Source organism: Rattus norvegicus, chromosome 8, assembly GCF_021556685.1.
Source record: "Rattus norvegicus strain SHRSP/BbbUtx chromosome 8, alternate assembly SHRSP_T2T, whole genome shotgun sequence".
NCBI lineage: Eukaryota > Metazoa > Chordata > Mammalia > Rodentia > Muridae > Rattus > Rattus norvegicus.
This window is the reverse complement of record NC_141541.1, coordinates 12458201-12475783: the sequence shown is the minus strand read 5'-3', so window position 1 is coordinate 12475783 and position 17583 is coordinate 12458201. Positions and strand designations below refer to the sequence as shown.

The 17583-nt window shown below is 42.8% G+C and overlaps 1 protein-coding gene across 2 annotated transcripts in view; it reads left to right on the top strand.

Annotated features, from left to right (window-relative positions):
• Arhgap42 (Rho GTPase activating protein 42) overlaps positions 1 to 17583 on the top strand; it is a 230748-nt gene that overhangs the window by 59125 nt on the left and 154040 nt on the right. For both annotated transcript variants that reach the window (NM_001430509.1, NM_001430510.1), the window contains 1 exon segment: positions 11689 to 11784. In NM_001430509.1, coding sequence (NP_001417438.1) covers positions 11689 to 11784 — 96 coding nt within the window.

Genomic DNA, 17583 nt, shown 5'->3' with positions numbered 1-17583 from the left:
AAGTATTGCGTGGGGAATCATAATCAAAATATATGTAGAGAGAAAGTAATGTTTTTCAAAACTATTTAAAAATTTTCCTGTCTACCCTTTAGAAAGAAAACAGGAATCTAAGTTATAATAATAAAATTAAATTAAATTAAATTAAAAGAAACAAAATTGAATGTGACAAAATAACAAAACAAGAAAAAGAGTAAAAAAAAAAAAAAACAGAGATGCACATGTTTACACACCCAGAAATTCTATAAAAAACCCAAATGGAAGCCACAGTATATACACAAAGAACTGGTGATGTAGAAATGAAATAAAACAAAGTTTAAAGCTACCCAGACTTAACATTATGAGATGCAGAAGTTCCAAAGATGCCTTTGAGTTTGTTTTGTGTTGACCATCTACAGGTGGGCATGGACCCTTTAGAGTGGTTTGATTCCCTAGTGAAACTCACTTGGAGAAGTCAGATTTTTCATTTGCAAATGGTATCTATTGGGTATTTGCTTCTGAGTTAGGCATGAGGGCTTGAGTCCACTTCTCCTCTAGGACCCCATCTAGTTCAGACCCTGTGCACACTCCTCCAGTCTCTGAGCTAGTATGTCCACCAGCCCTGTTATGTGTAGAAAACCTTGGTTTTGTTCTGTCCTCCACCCATTCATTCTGGCATTTAAACTCTTTCCAATCCTTCTTCTGCCGAGTTTCCTGAGCTCCAAAAGGAGGGATTTGATGGAAATACCCCACTTGAGACTGGGTGTTCCAAGGTCTCGTTCTCTCTGCACGTTGACTGGCTTTGGGTCTCTGCATCTGTCCCATCTGCTGCAGGAGGAAGCTTCTCTGATGGTGACTGAGCAAGGCAAATGTATAGTAGGATTCTGTTAGGAGTCAGTCTATTGCTGTGTTCCTTCAGCAGAGCAGTTGTGTTTGGTTTCCCGTCGGCTCATCTGCCTCAGGTTCCTGCCCTTCAGTGCTTCGAAGCAGCGTTGGGCATAGGGTTCCATCTCATGAGGGGAAAATATATTTTCACTAAAAGCGGGGTGGGGGAATGACACAAAGCCACTCTCTGAAGTAAAACCAACGAAACCCTAGGGGAAAGATGATAACCTAGAAGACAACAGCTTAGTGTAGGCTTTGCAGGAGAATGAAAGTAGCCAAAGCAGGTTTCAACAGCAAATACATTTAGCATGTGATGCCGGGAAGGGTGGATGGAGGAAGAGAATAAATGGTTAAGAACTGGTAATAGACTGGTGAATGAAGAGTGAGCAAAGGCAACACCAAGTCCTGTTCAAAGTCTTGATCTTGGGTAGATGGACATGCTATGTGCTCCAGAGAAAGGTAGCTGCAAGTGTGGAGGACGAGTCCCAGGGCTTGTCACGCAGGCAGGAGGTCCCGGGTCCACACCGAGCACATACCTGGTGTGGTGCTGCACACCCACCGGCCCAGCCCTCAGGAGTTCAAGGGCCTCCTTGAGTATGAGTTAAGTTTGAGTCCAGCGTGGGCTCTGTAAGATCCTGTCTCAAGCAGAGAGATGAAGAATGGTTTTGAAAGCAAGCAGAGAAGCTGGGGAAGCTGCAGCCCCCCACAGGCCTCCGCTCTTTCAAGTATTTTCCCCACGGAAAGAAGATGTGTGGTTTATTTTGTCGTTTGAGCTATCTGTTTTTAACTAGCAATAGTGAAATCTTTGAGGCTTTTTGTTTTTAATTTTTATGGAATTTATGGCTCTATAGACATTGTAGATAAAATCTGGGCAAGTATTGGATTCTTGTTGTTGTTATTTTTAGGCTGGAATCTTCTGGAATAGTTTCCCAAACACATAGTGTTCATGGGATTACAGACTTTTTGTCTTCAAGAGCAGTCAGTCCCACTATTTATTTTTAATGAAGCTCCCCTGAAGATAGGAATTGAATTCCAGATTAAATGTTTTATGCTTACAATGAAAATATTTCATCTTCTGTATCTGCTATCATAATAAATAGGGATTTAATAGTTAATGATTGTTCTGAGTCAGTATTTGTTCTGAACTAGATACTATGCTTAGGAAATTTCACATAATATCCTCAGCAGTCTTGAAAGGAGTTGGTGTCCTTTTTTTTTTTTTTTTTTCTAAAAGAAACCTGGGACTCGCTGAAGCTAACTTCTTGCTCAGAGACGCACTCTGCCAGAATGACATTCATGTTTGTTTGTGTCAGTATATGACACAAGAAAATGATTCTTTCTAACTCAGGGACTACTTTCCAGCACAGTCACCTTTATATAACATGATTTCTGTGCATGCTAGAAAGGGATGCCTTGATGATGTGTGAACATGACTTCTGTGCATGCTAGAACGGGATGCCTTGACGATGTGTGTTGCCTTTGAGAGGAGTGAATGTACCCTGTGTCACATGGGTGCAGAGATGAAGATACAGAATGTTTATCTGAAAATGAGTGAGGTCATTCACACTGGGATGATGGGTTTCACCGTCTTTGGATGATGCAAAGTTCACGTGCTCCACCCTGGTACTCTGACTAGTTTGGTGGCCTTAGGTAACCTGTGCTTCTCTGTGCCTCCATGGCTCTGTGAGTCATGTTAGGGCCGTGTGGCCTCTGCTAGTTCTTTCTGTGGTGCTGTGTTTCCCACCAGCTTGACCACTGTGATGTAGCAATGTAGCGGCATCTTGGGGAGAGACTTTCCTTGACTCTGCTTTAATTTACATTTATCGAGTGACTAACAATCCCAGAGCTTTGTTCTAGGTTCTTGTGAAGAAGATTTCTTTAAATTATCCAACAACCGTTATTTTCTGACACATACATAAAATAGAAACTTGCAAAATAAGCCTATAGAGACTTTGTTCAAGTGAGAGCCATAGAAACCACGAGTCGCATTGTTTTCATTGGATTGTGCCACACCCAGCATGCTTTTCTTAAGACTTTCCTGCATAGAACAAGCTGATCCTTGTGATTCCAAAGAGAATGCTAAAAAACATCTCTGAGATGATTAAAAACTGAGGCTTATTTGCCGGATGCCGGACGTGGCCTGTTCTGTAATATGCTGTGTGGTTTTTATTAAATTAAACTTTTGTTCCATTACCATGAGCATCTCAGCAACTTATCTAAAATGGATTCTTTATATGATGAAAACTCCTCTCTTCTATGTCCCTCTCTGTTTCTTTCTCCTCTTCCCCTCCCCCTTATGTATGTGTCAACACTAGTGAACTAAGGTGTTTGCTTTTAGAGAAGCAAAGAATAAATACCTATGCCATACTTCCTCCAACAAGACTCTACTACCTAAAGTTTCCACAATCTCCTTAGATAGCACCAGCGGTCAGGGCAGGATTCAAATATACAAGCCAGTGCAGGGCATTTCTCAGTCACAGCACAACTATGCAAAGTGTAGGCTTGTAAGAGCATAGAAGGAGATAGTCTCTGAGAGATTTAGTTACTTACCTGGCTTTCATAAATCTGTGCTTTCAACCATTAAACATGTACTAATGGCAAGATGTGACAGGTACTGGGTAGATTCCTGGGTGACAGCCTTTCTTCACTTTATTATTCTGTGCTGGAAAAGTTAGGTTTACCCATACCTGAGATAGAAGGGAAATGAGAGACAGCCTCTGTGTGCAATACATACAAGAACTTCTGTGTGCAGTACATACAAGAGCTTCTATGTACAGTACATATAAGAGCCTCCATGTGCAGTACATGCAAGAGCTTCTATGTCCAGTACATACAAGAGTATCCATGTGCTATACATACAAGAGCCTCTGTGTACAGTACATATAAGAGCCTCTGTGTGCAGTACATACAAGAGCTTCTGTGTGAAGTACATACAAAAGCTTGTGTGAAGTACATACAAGAGCTTCTGTGTGAAGTACATACAAGAGCCTCCATGTGCAGTACATACAAGAGCTTCTGTGTGAAGTACATACAAGAGCCTCCATGTGCAGTACATACAAGAGTCTCCATGTGCAGTACATACAAGAGCTTCTGTGTGAAGTACATACAAGAGCCTCCATGTGCAGTACATGCAAGAGCTTCTATGTCTAGTACATGCAAGAGTCTCTGTGTGCAGTACATACAAGAGCTTCTGTGTGACATACATACAAGAGCCTCTGTGTGCAGTATATACAAGAGCCTCTGTGTGCAGTACACACAAGAGCTTCTGTGTGAAGTACATACAAGAGCCTCCATGTGCAGTACATACAAGAGTCTCCATGTGCTATACATACAAGAGCCTCTGTGTGCAGTATATACAAGAGCCTCTGTGTGCAGTACATACAAGAGCTTCTGTGTGAAGTACATACAAGAGCCTCTGCGTACAGTACACTCAAGAGCCTCCATGTGCAGTACATACAAGAGCTTCTATGTCTAGTACATGCAAGAATCTCTGTGTGCAGTACATACAAGAGCTTCTGTGTGAAGTACATACAAGAGCCTCTGTGTGCAGTATATACAAGAGCCTCTGTGTGCAGTACATACAAGAGCCTCTGTGTGCAGTACATACAAGAGCTTCTGTGTGAAGTACATACAAGAGCCTCCATGTGAAGTACATACAAGAGTCTCCATGTGCTATACATATAAGAACCTCTGTGTGCAGTACATGCAAGAGCCTCTGTGTGCAGTACATACAAGAGCCTCTGTGTGCAGTACATACAAGAGCCTCTGTGTGCAGTACATACAGGAGCCTCTGTATGTAGTACATATAAGAGCCTCCATGTAGAGTGCTTAGTAAAGGGAGAGGTGAGGTGTGAAGCTGGAACAAGCCAGGGGAGACTTTTGAAGAGATGGGGTAATCTCGAGGGGACCATTTTGATTCCAGAATGTGAACTAGATATATGTTCTTTAAAAATATATGTGTGATTTTTATTTTATGTGCATTGGTGTTTTGTCTGCATGTGTGTCCTCGTGAGGGTGTCAGATCCCCTGGAACTGCAGTTATGGACATCTGTGAGCTGCCATGTGGGTGCTAGGAATTGAATCCTGTCCTCTTAACTATTGAGTCATCTCTCCAGTCCGTAAGTACGTGTTCTAAGTGAGTGAGGTGACATAACTACAAGACAGAACATGGTCTATTTAAGATGGTGAGATTTTCTGCTGCATGTGGGTTTTCATAGTATGGTTGGCTTTGTCTGTAGAAGCTGTGCTTTAGAAGTTTCTGGAAGAACTTATCAGCCTTGCTGGTACCTAGCTGCATCTCTCAAGTCTCTGTTTATATTGACACCTATGAGAGTTCTCCCCTGGCTGGATAGACTGTGTCTTCTGAATTGTTACCACTATCCAAAGACTACAGACTGTGAGGGAGGCTGGAAGTGCTGGTGTGCTTTCCTGGGTTCAAATTCTGGTTAACTTCTAATGTTAGCTTGTGTGACGATGGGGAGCAGTCACTGCCTTTCTTTTCTTTCATCTGTCTGTCTGTCTATCATTTATTTATTTATTGAAGACGAGTTGCATGTACAGCACAGATAGCACAGGTGGGGAGATTAGAGGACAACTTTCAGATACTGGCTTTCTCCTACTGTGGGCTCCCTTACCCTCTGTGCCACCTTGGTGGCCTGTGCACATCTGTAATTCAGGTTTTTCATCTGCAAAATGAAAATGAATGTTGCTATCTAGTTCTCAATGGCTGCTGCAGACAGGACAGGGTTGGTTGCATTAAGTGCTTTGAAAAGTACCAGGTGCAAAGTACGATGTGTCTGGTCATCACAGTCGGTGTTGTTAACCTTATAGGAGAATGTGTTGATCACCTCTGATGAAGGTAATTGTATCCTTCATGCCTCGATTGGACTGTGTGCTTTGTTTGGAAGCATTGGTACATCTGCTCTGCTTTGATTCTTGGTTTTTTGTTTTTGTTTTTTAATCTCAGACCGACTGAAACTTGCTATGTAGCTGAGGCTGATTTCGAATCCCTGATCTTCCTGGAATTGTCGCCTCCCATGTTTTAAGGTTACCAGTGTACCCCACCAGGCCCTGCTTTGTTTTGTACTCCCATTGCACATACTTTCTGCCCTCTTCACAGCAGAGTGAAGTTGAAGACACACATCTGGGAATATGTCTCCTTGGAGTTCTGTTTAAACCTAATCCTGGAAATGCTGCATTTTGGAAACATGGTTCATAACAGTGGACTGACAGGTTATATGTGTTCCGGTAGAAACGTATCTTACTTCTACAGCTAACAAGCCATAGTAAATCCATTGATGCTTCCGAAATATAGGTAGGTCCCACCCTTAAGTCTATGTGGAAGAAAACTATAATTAAGTATTTACTTGGGACTTCATATTCCCCTTATGAGATGAGGTTACAGCATTATCATTAGTGTTCTCTCTCCTGGGTGGTACAGGTTATTATTGCTGACTAGAGCACAATGCCATGTCTTCTGAGTTGAATGTGAATACTCAGGAAGACACTGTGCGCATAACTCTCAGGCAGGCAGATGGGAAGGAAACCCTGTGTGTGGCACCGCAAGCCTGCTGACTGTGGGTGCCATTGTTCCCAAGGAAATGAATGCAGTCTCTGCCCTGGCTCCAGATGGAGTGGGTTCTCTTGGTTGTCTTTCGACCCCAGTGTCTGTGCTAGATCCTCTGATGGCATGGTTCATATTTGTTTTAAACTAAATGCTTATTTATTTAGTTTTAGGAATATGTGCTATCTGAATGTGTAGATGTGCACCACGTGAATGACCAGTTTAAATGGAGGTCAGAAAACGCCATCAGACCCCTGGGACTGAAATTACAGAGGGTTGTAAGCCTCCATGTGGCTTCTCTGAGTCCTCTGCAAGAGCAGTGCTCTCGACTGCGGAGCTATCTCTCCAGCCCATGGTTTATGCTATTAATCTTTTCTTTTTGTATGTAAGGGGAGAATTGATTTTATGTTGTTTGTGATCATTTAAAATTTAACATTAAAAAAATTTTTTTAATGATACAATCTCACGTAGCCCAAGCTTGCATTAAACTTTCTGTGTAGCCGATGCTATTCTCCCGAGTGCACATCCGGAGAGCTGGGCTTACAGGTGTGCACCACCACATCTGGTTTATCTGGTGGGCAATGAGAAGCAGAGGTTTGTGGACGCTACCCAGACATTCTACAACCAGAGCTCTAGCCCTAGCCCTTCATTCGGTTTAAAAACCCAGGTTATTTTATGATGTTAGTCATCTTTATCTAAAGGAGGTTGAACCTGTACTTTCATTTAGGGACTTCATCTGGACAACTACGGGGTTGTGTGTCTCTGATTTTGTTTTATATGTTGGATTTTTAGTGTTGGGATTGAACTTGGGGCTTTGAATATGCAAAGTCTCTCCTTTCTAGTTAAGCTACACCCCCAGCTTGTGTTATTTTCAAACCAATGAAGGATATCAGGGTTTCTAATTCAGAATTGTAAACCAAGTAGGAGATAGAGCCAAGATTATGGGTTTAGGAAGCCTTCCACATTTTCTTACGTTGCATTGCTAACAGCAAACACAAGCTCTTCACTCGCATCATGGCATTGTTTGGCACTTGACTATAACCTTGGCAGCTGCAGGGTAAGACTAAACAGAAGGGAGATCAAAGGTTCAAAACCCACCAGCAACTGAGTGCGTTTAACTCTAAACTTTTCCCTTTAGTCTTAAAATTGTCCCGTAACCTGCTTGATGTCTGGATTCCTGTATGTAATCCTGACTGATATGCTTCCAGAAACACTGGGGTTGGGGGTGAGAACTGACTTAATCAAGTGTTGAAATAGACCCCAACCTGTTACACAGAGACACACAGTAACACCTGTTGCAGCTGGATTACTTCATCAGAGGGGAAACCTGAAATTTCTACATCTGATTTCTTGAGCGTGCTCTAGAGACTGTGGTCTGCTACGGCACTCCGACGATTGAAAGTTTCTGTTCCCCTTTTTTGAGATGCTTGCCTTGAAACACTCAGTGTGTTCTCAGTACTCTCCAGTTGCCAGGAGACTTTTTGGTGCATTGTCGACCCTGTCTAATCCTTACAGAGGCCAAAGGTAAACCATAGCCTAGCAGATGAAGACATTCAAGTACAGATGTCACTAAAATTTCATTCTAGATTCCTTTATTCCCTGGGTCATAGGATGTCTGTTGAATGAATTCAGAGCATACACACACGAAGCATTACATAGTAGACAAATTTAGTTTATTGCAGAATAATAAGGTACTCATTCTATTTCGGGAATAGTCTTCAAGAGAGCCAATGAGGAAGAAAGCACTCACAGCATGAGAGAGGCTAGTGGCCAGAGTGACCACTATGCTGCCTGTATGTAGTTTTTATATCATCTCTGAAAGTTTTGGGGACAGCTTTTCTGAGCAGCACATTTCTAACCAGCTTATTCACAGGCCTGTTTGGATTCACTTTTGTAGAAGGGTTCAGTGGTAATTTTGTTCTTTAACCAAATGTCTCCAGTTAGATAGTGTGTTAGCTTCCAGGCGATTCCACCAGGCTCCTCCCACATAGCAGTGTCTTATGTCATAACCTGCTGCCAACACCTGCCATCACCAGCCGAGGTAGGAGAGGCATACGAAAGGACTGCCGGTCACCCCAGTGATCCCTTGTGTTCCCAGCCAGTATTTCTTTCTCTCCCTTTCTGTCCTCTGTCTCCCACCCCTTCTCTGCCCTCGGGCTCTGCTCCCATTTATCTGCCTCTACCCTCATGCCCCCTTCCCCACAATAAACCCCTTATACCAGATCTGTTGCATGGCATAATTTCTCAGGGGGACACCTTGGCATGGGCCCCCTCTCTACATTATATTTCATACAGAGTGACCTTAGGATCCTTAGGCCCGTTTGTGTGTCATGTCTCCACTTACTGTAAGAAGTATGTCTTAGATCCTTTCTTTTGAGTAGCAGTCAGAATCCTACAGTTTCAGTTCCTGCTTTGACAGCTGCTGATTATTGGATGGGGGTATTCATGAAGAATCCAAGGCTGCTTATGAATGACTGCCTAACACAGTCACAGAACTTACCCACACTGTACCCCTAGTTACTGCAAATCATAGGGGTAGAAACCATTCAACCTTCTTGCAGGATCAATGTCCAAGTGCTTGCCTGCATTAGCCGTGTCACTTTAAGCAGACACTTTCTTGTTTGAGGATAAAAATCACCGTGGGCACTCAACCGCCATGTCTGTGAAGGGAGAGCAGAGCTTTTCCTTTGCGGTTCAGGAATCCATAGAGCTAAGGAGGAGTTTAGGGAGAAATGGAGCTTATACCCAGAGTTCCATTGGACGAAGTGTCTAAGCAGCTCATCTGGAATTACAGGCAGCTCAGAAGGTCTCTTGATGGTGGGAGAGAGGAGGAAGGAAGGACATTCACTGGAGAATCCCTGGGCTCTTGACCTGCCAGAAGAGCATGAGTATCTTTAGCCTTTGTGGGACAATGAAGAGGTTAAATGGAGTGCTTCCCTCTGGTCTTAGCAAGAGCTCTCACAGACAGCTTGGCTTAGTATGTCCTAGGAATCCAAATCACAGTGCCTTCTGTCTCTTTACAGTATTCGATATGGCTGTTACTGTTAGTCTGTTTAGTTTGACCTGGGCATCTTGGTAGATGTGTGATAATGGCCTGGTGTGCTTCTTTGAAAGGCCCATCAGCTTTACTGCCTCTCTGAGGGAGATCAATGATAATCATGGATACTACTTACTGTCTTGTCTAATAAGCACCAGGTACAAACCTCCTGTAGTCTCCCCAACAGTCCTAAACTACTAATTCCCTGTTGTGCAGATCAGAAAATGAGCCTGAGGAAAGAGGAGTACAGTGCACACAGCTGGGAAGTCTACCCCTTAAAGCCCTTCCTTTTCTCAGGAAGAGTTCACCAGGAGAACTAGGAAGTCTACTCCTTAACACCCTTGCTCTTCTCATGAGGGCTGGGAATTCCACCCCTTAAAGGTCTTGATTTTCTCATAAAGAGTTCACGAGGACAACCAGGAGGCTCTCTTCATCTTTCTCCTTGAATTCAAAGTATCCAGAAGTAGGATTTGTAGCTGGCCCTAGAGTTTTCCTCTTTAATAAGCGGAGATGCCAATGGTTTATTTTGTAAACAAACAAACAAACAAACAAACAAAACTTCCTCCTAATACATTTAAAACAAGATGTCAACAGAATCTCCAAAGTTTTGAAACTTGGAGCCTGTGATCCTCAGAACTGCCTTTGGGGAATGCAGCAAGGAGGCCAATCCTTTGTGTTGGAGGATGCTCCAAGTGTCTTTGTTGATGGCGCCTTGGGTTTAAGCTTTCATGAATGTTTAAGTGCTGAGCTATGCTGCTGCATTTACAGCTAGGAGAGCATTCCTTCTGACACATGTTAACCGGAAGAAGACAGGATAGCAGAAGTCAGGACCACTGCAGTAGACATGAGACTGAACAAAGCCTAACAGAAATAGTGGAGGGAGGGTCTACCGCCCTGAGCAGGTTTAGGAGGAACTGTACATTAAAGAAAAAGGCAAAGTGATGTGCAAGGCAGGGCCTTTGTGCTGGAAAGAGACCAGGGATTCCTCATCAAAGAATGGTGGGCATGGTGTGGGGGTGTGCTGAAGAAGCTGACTGGATGCTGAGGCAGGGGATTCTCTCTCACTTAGCAGGATCCTTGCTAAGAGCAGGGTCTAGAGACTCAGTAAGGAAGGTAATGGGGTAGGACTCTGGTAAAAGTTTGATCAAGGAGAACGTCTTAGTTTCAATAGATTGGGTCAAATAGAGGGGGTTAGTATTGATTTATAACTCATGCAAGGATACTGTTAAATAGAATACATGTATCATTCAATTTGAAAAGGCTTTACTCTTAATTTTTACTATAAATATCTTCAGAAGAGTCAGCAGACAAAGGTCAGCGTTGCTCTGAGAGATGAGAACTTCATAGTTTCCCTGACGATGTACTGTGAAGTTGATTATTTTTAGTTTCATTTGACACATTTGAGTGGAGTTTAAAGACCTGTCAGTGTGTTATAAATCCCTTGCAGATATTAATTCATTTAATTCTGGAAACCAGTCATTGTTATTCCAGTTTTTCGTCTGAGAGCGGGAGCAGAGATAGGCCCAGAGCAGTTCAGTGAGTAGCCCAAAGTAACAGAGCAAGCTGGTGGAGGGGCGTGGCTTTCAATCTAGGCAGCACAGCTCAGGACTAGAAATGCTTAGTCATTCTCTTGGGGTGCATCCAAGGTGGCTGCTTACCGAGGATTTACTTTTTGGGGGTCATGTCATTTAAAGTAATTTATTCTTCACCCCAGAAATAAAAATGAATTACTTTTCTGACTTTTCACTCTGATCCTTGTTTGTATTGAAGTCTGCATGGGAGCGCGTTTACACAGGTCTCCATAAATCACAAAGCTCTTTGCAAACAGTCTCCCAGATCACCTTTTGCCTGTGGTACCTAAGCCAGTAGTTCACTGGGGAAGACCCACTCCTACCTTTCTCACAGGTGCATGAGCTCTTCCCTTCCACCGTTCATTCAGCTTCTTCTCAGCCCTAGTCGCCTCTCTCAGGAATCCCTTGTTTTCAAATAAGTGTCTCATTTGTGGTGTGAGTGGCCATTCCCTGATAGAGGCTTCCAGATAATCCACTCTGGTCTTGAAGGGTCAAAGGGCAGCTTCATACCTTAAAGCATGTACCTGCTTAGTAGTCTCAGTGCATTTTCTTCAGTTGGCCAAGCTGGGATTTTAAAACCGTGTGCATTTTAAAACTGTGTCTTTCCTTGATTTCCTGAAGCAGCAAACCTCATGATGGGTCTCTCTTCACTGCAGATCTGTCCATGGCTGTACAGAAGTTTTCCCAGTCTCTGCAAGACTTCCAGTTTGAGTGTATCGGAGATGCAGAAACTGATGACGAGATCAGTATTGGTGAGTACTGGAGTCCACGAGTGGACCGCAGGTAGTGTTCACATTGAAATCACAGAAACTGCACAGATCTAAGTCATAAATACTTAGGGTGGCCTCTGACTTTAATTTTGAGTTTCTGTGAAAATAATTACAAATTATTTCTAAATTGGCTGTTCTCCCTCTGCCCCGCCGTGTTCAAATTACTTAATCATTCCAACTCAGGTCAGTGCTTTGAGAAAATACTGATAACAGTGTTTGTCTCTGCCTTCAAACATGGGCTGAGCATGTACTCAATATGGGCGGTATAGGATTTAAGAGGCATCTTTCTTCTTTCTTACATTAATACTGAATTCTTTGCTAATACTAGCATTTGTTTAAGAAGAAGACAAAGAATGTTAGTCATGTGTTAAACAAGTGTTCTAACAGACTGTGGTTCAAGTCTCAGGCAGAACATATATATATATATATATATATTTTTTTTTTGAAAATTTTTTAGACCAGGTCTCATATACTCCAGATTTCCTTCAATTTGCTAGCTGACTTTAAACTCCTGGTTTGCGTGGTATTGGGGTGAAACCCAGGGCTTTACAGATGGTAGGCAAGCCAATGCTTACTTGGTAAGCTGTATGTATAGGAGTGTGAGAGGCATATGGATATGACTGGTACCTGGGTTTGTATATGGTTCTTGCTTCTATATGGGTTGGGAAGTGGCTCACTTATGCTGTCAGAAGTGAGGATAGACGTGTTTGCTACATGAACGTCAGACAGACAAATGTTCCTTCCTTCATCCTCAGTGTGGAAAGGATAGCAGGAATGGTCAGGCCCCGTTATCCTCTGCAAATGGATGGTCACTTTTTTTGTCACACTGACACAATATGCTTAGTGTACGCTGTCCCACTTGTTTCTGGCCTCTTTACATTTGTGTTGTGAATATATACAATCAACACAGCCAGATAAAGCCTAGACTATATTACCCAGAGAGTAACACACAAGCATCACCATTTAGGAAAATATATAAAACTAAATTCTGCGGTCCCCAGCTCCGGGAAAAAAAAAAAACAAAAAAAAAAACCTAAATTTTGTGAACGCAAAAGCCAGGCCCCTTTATGTAAGTCTTGGCATATGATCCAAGCTAACCTCATAAAAGACAGTCTATCAGAGATATGATTTAAGAAGCTTTTAATTTTCTATGTGTTTCTAATAGAATGAATTAGTAATTAGTAGTTTTCCCTTTGCAAAGGATTATGCAAACACTTCTGAGTCTGTACAGGCACCATTTTTTAATGGTTTGGTGAGTTTTTCCCATCAGATTTGTACACATAAGCTTATGGAAGTTAATAAAATGGTGTCCGGAGTACATACAGGTTGCTCCAGATTTTCTCTCATATGATTGTAAGAATGCAGGCAACAGCTGTCCAAATAGTCTCTACCTTTCCAATAAGCCTCTGCTGTGAGGCTTCTTTTGAAGTCACACTCGAGGAACATGGGAGCTGCAGAGGCAGGGTCTTAGTCACATGCCGGCCGCTCCAGAGCCAAGCAGCACGAGGTAACTTCCCAGGTGAACTCGAGCTCTCTTCTGACTCGTTCCACTTTGACTAAACAAACACTGCTGTGTCCTGCTTGCTTGTAGATTAGATTGGAAAGGCGTGTGTAGCTCAGTAGCTAAGGCGTGCTTTCGACTGCCAGTATGTAATTATAGTCACGGCTAAGGGCTCTGGGGATAAGACAATAGATGAGAGATGAGGTGAGGGTAATGAAGGGGTGAGTGCTGCCTGCTAATTTTACATGAAGAGACTTAAGGATTATGTGCCAGCTGCTTTACTCGCCTCTTTGTGCTTGTGCTCCTGAAGATGGAGCTCAGACTTTCACTGAGTTTGACCACATGTAAAAGCATAGTAAATTCATTTATGTTAATCACCCAACATGTATATCTTATAACTCAGCCTCCAAATGCAGGATTTTAAAATAAATTCTGTAGGTAATAGAAGACTTTGATTAATTTCTGATTGAGAATCATGAGATTATTCCAATGTGTTTCTATGGACAGGGAACTGAGAGAGATGCGTACCTCAGGCTGAGGTGTAAGGCTGTTGGGGTAGAAGGGGATGCCCTGGCATGCGCTCAGTCACTCCAGTTCTGCAGGGGAAGCTACAATACTTCGTGTCTGAACCCTAACTCACTAGAGCTCCAGGACATCTTTATTTATTCTCTTTATTTCTCCAATTCAATGAAAGAGGAATAAAATAAAGGCAGAGCTGAGTGTGGTGGTGAATGCCTGTAGCACTTGAAAGGAAAGCGCAGGCTGCTAAATCCCTGTGAATTTGAAGTCAGTCTGGTCTGTACCGGACGAACCCTGTCTCGGAAGAAAAAAAATAACAAAACAAAAACAGAGAGAGAGAGAGAGAGAGAGAGAGAGAGAGAGAGAGAGAGGAGCAAGCTATGATTAGTTCAGCAACTGACTGATGTAACAGCTTCAGCCACAATAGTCTTGAGACTGATCCATGGCATAAGTGTAAAATCTGAAGGACTAACAGTGACAACAGAAAGATCTCCACTCAGTGTAAGGTGATGTGTAGTGCCACGGCGATGTTTATGAGGAGGGCGGGAGCAGGAGACAGGGTAGCAGGATTCTCATGTGCCCATGGTGGATGGAGACAAGTTCAGACCTTGATTAAAGAAAAGGAGGTGCCTTCACATGAGTGAAAGCTCTTCTGGGGAGTCTGCTCAGAGAGGACATCAGTATCCAGCAGGTAAATCTTTCCTCTTCTCCCCTTGCCCCCTTCTGCCTACACCCATGCCCTTTAGACCTTTTTAGGTGTTTGTTTTGTATTTGCTCTTGATTGCCAGTGTGAAATGGTTTGGAACAGTAAACTGGAATTCCTCATGTAAGATCCACTGAGAACTTCTTGGGTACACTCCCGTGCTGAAGTCCCAATAGAGCATTCTATTATGCACACACCTTCACACCCCAAACTGCTAGAGGCCATTGCTTCTTTGCACCACAGGTAGGTGAGCTGTGGGCTTTTTTGCTTGCACTCACGGCTTCCCAGATGCATGCAGCACTGCGAGTGGAAGCAGCTTGCTGAATGCATCTAGATAGCGTTTCAGTTGCTGCTCAGATTGCATACTTGTGTACCGCTCAGGAGTTCCGAGCTAGAGGCTGAGTTAGCAATCTGGGGGTCAGACATTAGTGTGGTGGGAGGTGTCAACCTTTCTCTTAAGTGATATACTTATAGGATAGATTAGGAAAAAGGTGCTCAATTATTTTACTATGATCTATAACTATGCAGTAATATTTTCCAATCACTGCAAAAACATTGCATGTACGTTTTGCAATGGTATTCCTGGTGCCCACACATGCTGGGATTAACCATGTTCCAACAGGAGTTATATACAGACCTTGAAGACTAGTAGGAACAAAAGAGTTTGTATAGAGAAAACAGTCTCGTTCTATTGAAAACTGTTTACAGCAATTTGGCTTGAAGATTTGAAAGTTCACAGATACTACTGTGAGCCTATCTAGGAGTTGGGCAGTCTTGTAAAGATAATTACGCACTAGAGAATGTAGGGTAATGAATTCTATGCATCTTCATATATTACGTTAGCATTTACTCCACTCATACTGAGGACAGAGCATGAAAGTTCCTCTGACTTGTTTTTCTGCTTAGAACTTAAAATTTGAAATAGCTTTTAATATTCTTGTATATGTGATGCATATATGTGTTTGTGTGTTTGAGAGTATGTGTGTGAGAGAGAGTGTGTGCATGCATGTGTGTGCACAGGCCATCATGAACATATGGGGGTCAGAAGACAAGCTCAATTTTGGTCCTGGCCTCCAGCTTGTTTGAGATAGTGATTTTTCATTCTTTGCAGCTGAATATTGCAGGCTAGATGGCTTGTAGCTTCTGAGGACTCTCCTGTCTCTGCCTTTCATCTGACGGCAGTGTTCTGGGTGTGCATTACTGGACTAAGCTTTAACATGGACTCTGCTCGTTTAAACTCAGACCTTCATTCTTGAGTGACAAATGTTCTACCACTGAGCCATCTCTCTAGCCCTTGAAATAATTCCTGAACACCCTAGTCTGTCTGTCTGTCTGTCTGCCTGTTTGTCTGTCTCTCTCTGCTTTAAAGCAGTTCCGATAGTTTTAGTTAAGCTGAGCTCAGCACAATTTGTCTGTTCTAATCAATGCTGGAAAGCCCCCTGCAGTGCACGTGTGGCTGTGCACGAACATCTTTGATAAGGCTGCAGTGTCCTGTGCCGAACTCTTGGAGACTCCTAAGAACATCTGGGAAGAGATGACACTTGCGCTCAAGACTTAGACACTTACCAAGGAGAGCCTGTGTGCTAGTAAATGTTTTAGGTGAAGACTGCTTTCAGTTAGACACACCCAAACAGAACACTCTTGTGTTGCAGGTACGTAACTCAGAGCCACCTGCCAAAGAAGGTTCATGCCAAACCCTTAGTTGAGAAAGCGGTTGAGTGATTCAGAGCAGAGTGTGTTTTTGTACTAAGCATCTAGCTATTTCTGATCTGATTAGTGTATTTCTGTTCCTGCACTTAACTCTGTTTTGAATGCAAATGTGCGCTCATAGTAACAAGGGTCATTAGTATCTACTTGTCTAGAATGAAGAACCTGTTGCCTTCAAAAACAAGTTACCCATGGCAATACAGTACACATTGTATGCATGTCTTTCATGGAGGGGTTTACTTGAACCAAAACCAACCTGTGTTGTATATCTGGCGTTGTTTTGGGTGGTCCTATATAGTTTTGATTCTTTTTGTTCTGTCTTCAAGAGACTATGGTGAAAAATGAGGCTGCAACTGTTAAATTTAAGACAAACAGTTTCGTTTGCTATCAGACTACAACATTATGGAGTTGGTTCTATTATTCCACTTTTTCTAGGGTCCCAGAGATTGAGCTTCGATCCCCAGAATTATGAGGCAAAGTGCTTTACCTCCTGAGTCATGTCCCAGGCCCTACTTTTGTTTGAGATAGAGTCTCATATACTCAATGCTAGTCTCGAGCTTGCTCTGTGGCTAGGAATAACCATGAATCCAGATCTGCCTGCCTGCACCTCTTAAGTGTTGAGATTACTGGTGTGTACCACCACACCCAGCTTAGTAGGTGTATTTGAGTAAACATGACTTTATCCAAGTATAAATATGTATTGTTTCATATCTCCTTGAGGCCGAGGGCCTGCCCATGTGGTACAACAGCAAGGGAACTCTATAGCGAGTTAAAGTTAGCCTGAGTGATCCTGTGAGATTGGTCTGAGGGTGTCAAGGGAAGACGTTCCTCAGTGAGGCAGTTGGAAAAGCTTTAGTTTGATCAGCTACTTTCTCTGTGTTGTGAGGAAATTCTTATGTAGGGTAGAAACACTTTGAGAGAGAGAGAGAGAGAGAGAGAGAGAGAGAGAGAGAGAGAGAGAGCGCTGTATTTGATGAAGGCTAACAGGCGTATGCTGAGGAAATGGCTCAGCAGCATAGATGCTTGCTACACAAGCAAGAGGACTAGTGTTCCAGCACCCAAAGCCCACAGAAATGAAATGCCATCCTCAGAAGGTGCAGAAGGGGATCCTTAGAAAAAGTTTGCTAAAGAAATGTTCTAAGCCCTGGGGTGAACTGAGAAACTTTGCCTCAAAGAAAAGTGTAAGAGTGTTGTAGGAACATTCCTAATAACATTCCTTGGGGCTGTCACATGCAGACATACACATGTGCATGAAGATACACACACACTTATGAGTATACACACAAAGACACTATATTCACATAGACATGACAAAAAAGAATAAAAAGAATCAATCTATTATAAAACCAGA